The sequence below is a fragment of the Haliaeetus leucocephalus genome, unplaced genomic scaffold (assembly GCF_000737465.1).
Source record: "Haliaeetus leucocephalus isolate CR32 unplaced genomic scaffold, Haliaeetus_leucocephalus-4.0 Scaffold751, whole genome shotgun sequence".
Lineage (NCBI taxonomy): Eukaryota > Metazoa > Chordata > Aves > Accipitriformes > Accipitridae > Haliaeetus > Haliaeetus leucocephalus.
In genome coordinates this window covers 16,087,829-16,098,067 of record NW_010973187.1, presented here as the reverse complement: position 1 = coordinate 16,098,067, position 10,239 = coordinate 16,087,829, and the positions used below count along the sequence as shown (strand labels likewise).

General features: G+C 45.9%; 1 protein-coding gene across 1 annotated transcript in view; it reads left to right on the top strand.

Moving 5' to 3' along the window:
- Positions 1-10,239, top strand: part of LOC104840214 (transmembrane protein 110-like) — a 36,905-nt gene that overhangs the window by 8,818 nt on the left and 17,848 nt on the right. The window contains exons 2-4 of the mRNA XM_010581011.1: positions 4,899-4,947; positions 5,913-6,008; positions 8,011-8,132. Coding sequence (XP_010579313.1) covers positions 4,899-4,947; positions 5,913-6,008; positions 8,011-8,132 — 267 coding nt within the window. The remainder of the gene's footprint in view (positions 1-4,898; positions 4,948-5,912; positions 6,009-8,010; positions 8,133-10,239) is intronic.

Genomic DNA, 10,239 nt, shown 5'->3' with positions numbered 1-10,239 from the left:
AAAAAAGTGGGGGGGGGGGGGGAGTAGAATCTAAAGGTTCCTGTGGATTGTACTTGTTTCATTTGTTAGTAGGACTAGTTTCCTATTTAGCAGTGGTGTGAAGAGGCATGAAGTGAGATCGGCAGTCCTTTCTGTGTGTGTATAGCATGCTTGCAAAGACCTAAAAAGCAGTGACTAGCATGTGGGTCTGAGGAGCAAATGCATGCCAGAAACCTGGGGGACCTGTGCTTTTCTGGCCTGTGGTGTGGTCCAGAGTGCTGCCCTAACTGAGCCTGCAGGTATCTGGCAGTTTGGGAAGATCACTTGGCTATAGAGATGTGCAGTAACATTGCTTCCTTGCAAAAGCCAGCTCACTTTACAAATGGGCAAAGCTGAGAAGGCAAGCGGAGTTAAAATAATCTGTGCTGTGGTTGGTAGCGCTGTTGAGAAGACAAATTCCTGGTGTAGACCCAGTACGTGCTAGTCTCATTTTTAATCTAGTTGGATGGGGGTTCTTTCCTATCTTGTGCAGCTCTGTGTGCACTAAACTAAATTTTTAATTGGTTATAGGTGCTAGAACTTAAATATCACATATTTCTTGTTTGCTTGATGCACGCATAAGCACGCACAACTTTTCTTAAAATAAATCTTAAGGGTGGCTTGATCTATCCGAGCCATGGTAGCAAACCCTTGCCTACAGCCGGTGGAAAGCTGAGTTGACCCCAGTGAGTGAAGACAGGTTTTGAGAAGAGCAAAGGAGACTTCAGCCTTTTTCCAACCCCATCCAGCTGAGCCTGTGGCTGTGCATGCCATGGCTTGGCTCTCGGCAGGGCTTGGAAGAGGAGAGGGACACTTTGCAGTTGCTGCTCAGCCTGTTGCTCCAGAGCCCCACTGTGTTCCCAAAACACAACAGAAGCAGTGCTGCTTCAGAGAGGGTTTCATCAGCTCCTTGAGCTTTCAAAGGCCTGTTGCTACTTTTATGTGGATTTAGCATCACCCCTAACCTCTGGGTCACAGCTACCAAACAACTCTGCTGCCTCTTTAAGCTCTGGTAATCTTGGCTGGATTTCTGGTTTAATTTGGAGACAGCCTGCTGCAGCTCTGCACAGTAAATGCCCTATTAAGCAGTTAATTATTTCTCCATAATACTAGCTTTTATCTTTAATACAACAGTTTTACTGTCTCTGATAATTACACAGTCTCGGATAACTCTCTTAAATCTAATGAGGCATGACAAGCTGTGTTCAACAAGGCACCACACCATTAACTTCTTACCTCTTACTTGTCATCTTATCACACTGAATTACTGTATTTCTAGCCTGAGTGGCTGTGGATACATAACATGTCACTTCTCATTAAGACAATAATGAAAATCATCCCTGGTGCTCTCATGGTCAGGCTAGTGGTCAGCTGGCTGACCTGGTGGCCTGCAGACCCTTCCCAGCAGCTTCTCTGCAGCATCATGCTCTTTGCCCTGTGAGCTGAGCAATCTTGTTTAGGTTCGGTTTAAACACTTCTGGCCACTCAAAACAGCTCGCCTGGTCCATGGGTCTCTTGCTTGTGGGTGGGTGAAATGCAAATGACCCTTTGAAGAGCATCAGTGATGATAGACCTTGTTTGTGCTGATGGAAGTCACTGCTGCAGGGATAGCTCATGGTGTGACTCAGCTGGATGAGGGAAACCAGGTTTTTTTTCTGGATGGGGATAGGACACAAACGGCTGCAGCAGTGCCTAGTGTAACTCGATGTGACTGCTGCTTTGTTACTCATTAATGGCAATAGTAGATCAGGTCATTGGAGTGCTGGTTTGGTTTTCTGTGGATTTGAGCGTGGCACTGAAAACCCTGCATGTGCCTGACCGAAGCCCTGGGGTTAGGGGGATTGTTTTTTCATATATCGCCCTGTCACCTTGCCAGTATAAGAAGTACAAAGTTTTACTTCTGAAATGTCGAGGCTCCTGGCAGGGAAGCTCCTGCATCCTTCCAGGCTGGACCAGGAAGGCATTTCCCAGGGGAACGAGCCCAGGCTGTCCCTTGGGGCAGGGGGTAAGGCTCCAGCTGGCAGGCTGGGTGCTCAAGCACAGCTGGCCTGAACAGATCAGTTAATTACCATCTAGATGCAGAACAGCAAAGAGCCCTTTATTTGGAAATCGGCTGTATCCAGCTAATGTTTTGGTGCTTCTTCTCAGCCTTTCCTGAGCCTGCCGCTGGCTCTGCTTTTGGAGGTGGGTTTGCTTTCTGGTACATGGAGCCTGTATGAGTTGTGATGTTAAAGCTGTGTGTTTCCCCACCGAGTAGGGGAGGAAAAAGTTTCAGGTTATAACCCGAGTCATTCAGATTCCCTGTGGGCATTTTATGGGATGCCCATGGGACCAGCTACTGTGGTGTGCCTGTATTAGATCAGTTCCTGGCTCTAAAAGGGCAGTTTTACTTGGACAGAAGCTGTTAGCTTCTCCGCAGTTTCATTAACTGAAAGACTAACCAGTGCGTGGAGCGCAAATCTGGAAAGAGAACTGGATACCAAGTTATGTTTTAAAATGGTGCTGGCCTTATCAGCAGTGTTAGTGATCTACAATGGACCAGAGGTGTTGCTTGTGCTCCGTTCCTCCTACAGGCAGTACGGAAACTCATGTCTAGAAAAGTGCATCTCCTTACCCCACTGGAGAGCAGGCAGAAGCATTTGGCTGCGATGTCCCTGCTTTTGTCTGTGGCACTCTGGGGCCCTGTCTTCATATCCCCTGGGAAGCATCCTCATGCGCCAAGAACTGTCAGCAGTGGAAAAAAAAAAAGTCCCTTTGGTTGTAAATTTGAAGGCAGTGGCTGATTACTTGTAGCTGGGTGGGCGGGGGGGGATGAAGAAAGAATAGCTGTGACAAGTGGGCTGGTGTGTGTCTGTTCTGGCTTTTGGTTGCTTTTTAAAGGAGCAGAGTAGGTTACAGGGCTCCCAAGGGTGAAGACTTAAGTGATGATAAAATAGATGAATGGATGGTCTGTTTGGGCTTCTGCAGTCTGCATACTCTGCAGTGCTCATTGCAGTGATCTGCCTGGTATCGGGCGCAGCTGGGATGTATAGAAGGATTTGGTGATTAATGCTTACAGTATGTACTCTTGGAGTGGTTTCTCTAACAGGGTCATACGTCGCACATTGATTCATACTCATGTGTCCTGCTGCTTTCAGGCTCTTGGTTTCACTAGATGGCACCACCAAGCAGCTGCTCTGCTCGCATCCCCAGCTGCACTGCCAGCAGTTAGAGAGGATGCACTGAATTTATTATTTTTTTCCATTTCCCTCAAAAATGTTGTAGCTCATTATTTTTAACTCCGAATCTTGTTCAAGCTGGCAGCGTGTTTGGGAACTGATTGTGGCAGATTTAACCCGCTGCCCATCTTGAGCTCGTTAGCACTGGTGAGGAGAGTGGTTCCAGCAGCCAGGACGATGTCGGGGATCTGGACCCTCTGTGTCTCCCTGAGGTTTGGAAGCAGCGTGCTTGGGGCAGCAGCTGTAATGATGATGTCTCTAGCTCTTGATGTAGCTATTGGCAACCTTACCACAAAGCAAGACAGTGCCACTGACTGCCCTTTGCTTTTGGTTTGGTGGTTGTTGGGGTTTTTTCCTCCAATTAATAAATCTAATGTAGTGGAAAAGCCTCTTCCAGGTCTGCTTGTTCCAGAGCATTGGTACCTGTGGGTTTAAAGGGAGAAGAGTTGCCCTGGTAGCTGATATTTTCTAAAATGGGCTTCTAGCTGGAGCGACAGCAAAACAGTCAAAAATTACTTCTGCATGGGATGAGGTACCTGGTACTTTTCCATTCGCAGCTCCTATTTGTGCATGTAAAAGCTGCTTGAACCCAAGGAGAGCATCAAATCTCTGTGACAAACTAACTGGGACCCTCTGAGGTGCTTCTGCAGTGCTCAGACCCTGCTCTGAGTAAAGCTAGGTAAAAATCCAACTTGCTGTTATCTCCAGGTAGTAACTAGAAAAAACTCAGAGCAGCAACTGTAAGAGACAGCACCAGAGAACTCCTCCTGAGAGGAGGAGAGATGTGAAGGACTGCAAGGAGCAAACTCCTCCGTGGCCAGAGGGGCTTCATTTAAAGAATCATAGAATGGTTTGGGTTGGAAGGGACCTTTTAAAGGTCATCTAGTCCAACCCTCCTGCAATGAGCAGGAACATCTTCGACTAGGTCAGGTTGCTCGAAGCCCTGTCCAGCCTGACCTTGAATGTTTTCAAGGAAGGTAGAGTTTCTTCAGATATTTTTTTCAGGGCATGTGGTTGGTGGTACTGAAGCCGTGTGTCTCAGACTACTGTTCCACAGTGGTAGCCAGTGGGAATGCAAAATATTGTGTAATGAAATAATGGTTTAGTACTAGCTGGTGCAAGCGTGGAGCCATACCAGCTCGCAGGGGTTTGGGGGTTGGCACTGGTACCTCTATGCTGGAGAAGTGTGCAAGGTCCTGCTTCTTCAAAGGTCTTCTGGTCCTGTTAGCTACAAGGAGGAGATGCCTTTATTGTGCTGCTGTGACTCAAAAGCTAAACAGACTCAGCCCATATCATTTGCTGTTGCTACCATAATTTCATGTTGCCTGGAAGAATTATTAGGGCTGATAGGTAGTGATGAACCCTCCCTAGCTTCCCTTAGGTCACTTCCCAGGGCATGAAAATGCTGCTGCTGAAGGATGCCAGAAGCACACAAATACCTCCCAAACACCTCTGCTGTTCATCCTTCTGACCTGTGGGTGCATGTGTTGTTTCTGGTTAGTTTGGAGCCAGGTCCTTCAGCTTGGCTCAGCTTTAGACTGGCAAATGCTGAGGGTCCTCCAGATTTTTTTGACTACTTTTGCATTGAGGATTGGCACAGACCACACATGTGTATCGGTTCAACTCTGCTAGTTAATGTAACCTCTCTAATTTTCTTTGCAGTAAAACGATTTAGGGAACCAAAGGAAGAGAGGCGTCCCTGGAGGATATGGTAAGATTTTTAATTTGGAGCTGGAAAAGACCATGTAAATGTAATATTATTTTCTCTTATACTAACAGTCTTCTAGGCCCTCTGAATATCCTGCATGGTATTTAGTCATTAAATTAAATGCTTTGCTGCCACTTCCCAAAGAAAGCTCCATAAAGTAGCTAGTGCTCCCTAGAAGTAAAATTCCCTGCCTAGCTCCTCCAGAAAAGCTTGTTTTTACTGTAGGTGACTGAACTGAGAGGTTATGGTCCCCTCTAATCTGCTGGCATCCCTGCACATGGGCTCTCTCCCAGACAGGGTCAAGTTTTGTTCTTAAATTTGACTAATCACTTTGGTGTCCCCTGACCAAGCTCAGGCATAGACCAGGCAACATGTTTGGCCGTGTGTTGATATAAGGTAGCCGGGTATTGCTGTCAGCTTTGGACACCTCTACAAAGCATCTCTGTATTGTAGGATTTATGGGCTGCCGAGAGGTGGGCATATGGTTGGGATCAGCTTATGGTCAGGCTGGCTGGGCAGCATGGAGCTACCAGCTAATGTTCATGGTGAAAAGCCTGTCAGTCTCCTCAGTTTTGTTTCTTCCTCTAAAATAATTTGGGAACTCTATCCAATTCCCTGTGGATGGGTGCAAAAATTGTAAGTAGCTGAACACCTTCCCTGCACCTACTGCTGGTTGGAGAAACTGAGGCTGGGCTGGGCACTGGAGGGTGAACTGCCCTTTGCTGGAGGCTAGAACTCAGCAGCAGATCTGCAAGACTGAGCTGGTATGTGCTGAAGTGGGTTTTTGGTTTGGGTTGGGTTTTTTTAAGTGTTTGGAGTTGGCCAAACTGCCGCTTTTCACCACGTACAACTTCTCGGGGATCAGGAATGCATCTCGGAGGAAAGCAGATCCGTGCAGGGCCTTTGCTTCGGTGACTGATCTGTTGCTGGTGCTCCAGGGCACAGATCTTTTTGCCTTTTTTCTCCAGGTTTTATGATACTTCCAAGCAAGCAATAGGTGCCCTCTTCATCCACTTTGCCAATGTTTTTCTGTCGGATCTCACCGAAGAGGACCCCTGCTCTCTGTAAGTACGCGAGGTGCTTGCATTCATGTCCTACATCTGTAAAAGGAAGAAGAAAGCCTTTTCGAAAATGTCATGCACAGTGAAAACTGATCTATTTGAAGTCCTACATGGGGATAAACCATGCTGAACTTATTTTCAGGGTCTGGGTTGTCTTCTGGTCTTTGCAATCTGCTGGTCTGATGAAGATGAAGTAGTGCAGCCATGCTTTTCTGATGATTAAAAGCACCTTGAAATATACTGGCAAAAAGCTGCAGTAAATAACACAGCGGTGTCCCATGCAACTACAACTCTTAAATCTGCCATTTGTTTGCACACCAGACTTTGCACTTTGTCTGGTCTCGGACCAGTATTGAGAATGTTTTCTTAACTGTGTGGGTGAAGGCCTTTGTCCAATGTAAGGATATTTTTTTTGGACATTCAGTTGCACCTACCAGGTGTATTCCCATAGTCCTGCTGGGGCGCTTTCTAAGCCAGAGTTAGGACTTAATGTAGACGTGCCACCTGTACTTCAGACCAGCCACTTTGCAGCTACAAATTTAGTTTCAGAATTAACTTTATCTTGTTTTGAGAAACTTCTCTAGGCTCCAAAATGCTGCTGAAAACCTTCTGGCCCATCTCTTTTTTTATATATTAAAGTGCTGCACCTTGATATGTTTCTTTAAACAGACACAAGTTTGGCTGAGGCTAAATATAATCTCTAAAATGATTTATCGTTGTTTTTTAAACAGACACTGTTTTAAAATAAACCCTTCTGTGCTTATGCTGTGCCCTTTGGGTTTGTTTTTTTTATTATTATTATTCTTAATGTGTATTTTACATTTCCCTGTGCTGTTTGACTTGTCATCCTGAACCAGGCAGCTTAAAACTCTACAGCCCTGTCCCTGGGCTTTGAGGTTCATACACTATGTGTCCTGCCCAGTATAAACCACCAGAGCCTCATGTTTGTATCGGAGTACTCTGATTTCAGCAGCTGGAAGCTGTATTAAGCTAGCCTGAGCCTTTGGGTGTAGAAAAACTTAATGTCATGTTTTTGAAGTGGATATCAAAAGCAGATTGTTATTTTCAGTGTCTTTATTCAGAGGCAGTATCAAGTTCTGGAAAAGGAAATGTTCATTCCTGTAGCTCTGTGCTTGGTATTTTCTTCATGCTGTAGAAATCTGGCCTGATCTGGCAGAAAGTATTCCAATAATGGAAAACTGGCCAGAAAACATTAGTCTGAATGATATTTTTTTTCTCTGGAGTTCATTAAAATACCAAGCCCTGGATTAGAGCTTGGCCCCGCAATCCCCAGAAGGTCCCTGCAGGTCTCCTGCCTCTGGTTCTTTCTCCAGTGAAGCTGCAGAGCAAACCTGTCGAGTCCAAATCTCCTTGTAGGGATGGGTGCAGCTCTTGGATCTGCAGTGAGGACCCTGAACTGAAGACTTTTGGGGACCCCGGGATGCCTGCTGTTGAGCCAGGGCTTGTCACCTCTCCCAAGACCTTCTGCTTCTCAGTCTGTGTCTCTGCTTGTAGGAGCCTCTTGCAGCTGCTCAGTAAAATGGACCTTTTTTTGTCTCTTCTGCACAGCTTGCAGAGGGGCTGTGGTGTCAAAGAAGCTTCCATTTTCTTTGTATGAAATTCCAGAAATGTTTGGTTCTGCTTCCCTGAAACTTGGGGTTTCATCCTAATAAGAACACAAGATGCTGCAAATGGAAAGCCTCCTTTTGGGGGTAAATCTTAAGCAAGGCTAGCCCAGGAAGTATTTAATGCTATATGAATAAATGAGCAATGCCAGAGAGTTGGCAGAGCCTGCTCCCTTCTCTGCTGAACAGGCTTTTAAACTAAGGAATTGCTGGTAAGGCTATAGGAAAATCCAATAAAAGAGAAAGGAAGTGAGTTTGGACTATTAAGTGGGGATTTTTTTTAAATCTTGGGGGTTTTTTATGGATTCCCATATTGAAATAAAAGATTTTGAATAAGATTTAAGAACACAGCTGAAACCTGAATTTTCCTCTGCTCTTAGCTACCTTATTAATTTCATCCTTGATGCCACGCTGGGGATGCTGCTGATCTGGCTTGGCGTGAAAGTCATCTCCTGGATCGTGCAGCATAAGAAGTACACGTACCTGGTCTTCGGAGAATACGGTAGGTGCCAACCTCTCCGCACAAAAGCGGCTTCTTTGCTCCCAGCTATGAACAGGGAGAAGGAAATGGCAGAAATTGCAGTTTGGGGATAAAACATGTGAGCAGCCGGCTTCTGTTATCCCTTCTCCAAGGAGCTCACGGCGTGGTCGTGATCAGTGTGTTAAATGCTGGGATGTCACTAGGTCGTGGGTAACTCTGCTGCCTTGCCAGGCACACTTGAGCGTAACGGGTTGGTGATGAACGGCTGAACGTTTCCTTGGGCAGATAATATACCCCCAGGACATGTATATGGTAAATTAAGGTGTTCGGGTGTGGTGGGTGGTGAGTTTTGTAGGGTTCTTCTGGGTTTTTTCGTAGCATCTCAGTTCAAAACATGGAGCTGTGCTTGCATTTGCCTTGAGGTGTAACGGGCATCAGCAGGACATAGCCTGGCCCCAAAACGGAGCTCTCAAATGACTTGGGGAGGGGGTGTGGAGGTGCCAGCTGGTTTAAACAAACAAACAAAACAAACAAAAAAAACCAACACGAACCGCCTCAATTTTAAGCATGCCTGAGCCTGGCCTCTGTCTTTGATTCTTGCCTTGAGATGGAGAAAAGGAGTTTCCGAAAAGCTTTTCTCAGCCAGCCCCACTAGAGGGTAGCACTTCTCTTCAGAAAGAGCAGAGCCAGCTTCCAGGAGAGCAGTGCTGCTCTATAGCTGCAGGGAAGGGAAAAATTAACCCTTTGCCTATTTCAGGTTGTATCTGATATAAAGACGAATTCAGTCTTACTTTAGAAAACACATCCTGTTCCTACCAATCACGTTCCCACCTTTATGACCTTAATCATTAAGTTTATTCTGAAGGTAGTCTTATTCCTTTATATTCTTAGTAGCTGCTCTGATAACCGAGCTGGTGAAACTTGGACCATAACAGGATTAGTGTGGAGACCCCACTGGCTTGTGAGCTCTTACTCGGGCTCACGTTCAGCTTGTGTAAATGGGTCATGGCACAGGATGAAGGGGATGCATCGAAATGATGGGACGTGGCAGGGCTGACTCTCATCAAACCTGAGAGTGGCTTTGGAGGCTACAGTGGTCTCCAGAGCAGGTTCAGCATCCTGACAGCATGTATTTGGTGGGCTTTTTTTCCTAATGTGTTCCATATATGTGGTTTTTTTCCTAATGGCTCTTTCTCAAAATGCTGAGGAGCCACAGAGTGCTGAAGTCGTTCAGATGAGACAGCAGAGAAATCCAGATGTTCTTGATTCAGGGACTGACATTTTTTCCCCTCTTTGAGCAACAAGGACTCAAAGCCCAGCCACAGCCATCCCAGGGCACAGCGTCAGCTTCACATGCCACATCTGCAGTTGAGCAGAAGCAAGGAAATGTTGAAGTGTATTGACAGCTTGCTTTAACCTTGCAGAGCAGTAATGAACTTCCATTGAGCTGTAGCTGGACCCTCATGAAGGCTGGCTTAGAGTACAGAAACAGTTCACTCCCCTGAGGAAATCTTGCTTTCATTAAAAATAATAAAAAAAGTTTCTGCTGTTGCTTGAATTTAGGTCTTGAATGGGGGATTAAATATCTCATCCGAGTGCTGCTCTTGGTGCAGGTCTCTGGCCAGAGTGACCACAATGGAAAAGTTAGGTGGAAGTCAAGTGGCGTGTCCAATGCAATCCTGCTGTAGGGCTAGGGAAGGAAAACACTGCTATCCTCATCTCAGATGTTAAGTAACTTCCAAAACCATTTGGAAGATGCTAGTAAACTTTGTACAGTTTAATACAGGCTCCAGAAATATGATTTGTTTTCTAGTCTAATTGCTGTACCAGATTTTATGTTGCTTTCCTCAATTCTCCTGAGGAGCAAAAGTGTCTCACGCAGTCCTGCAGAGGAGGAAGGGCAGAATACCAGGGAAGCACCAAATCTGTGGTGCAGACAATGGTGAGTGCCATTGCTCCAACCATCGGGAAAGAACAGTTTTGTCTTTGTCCAGTATAGCCAGTACCCATCTACCTGCATGGCCTTCAAGGGAAAAAAAAAAAAACAAAAAAAAACAAACCTCTTGCAGCTGCTTCCTTTCTGACCCTCCAACTCTTGGTTGCATCCCTGCAACTGATGCAAACCTCT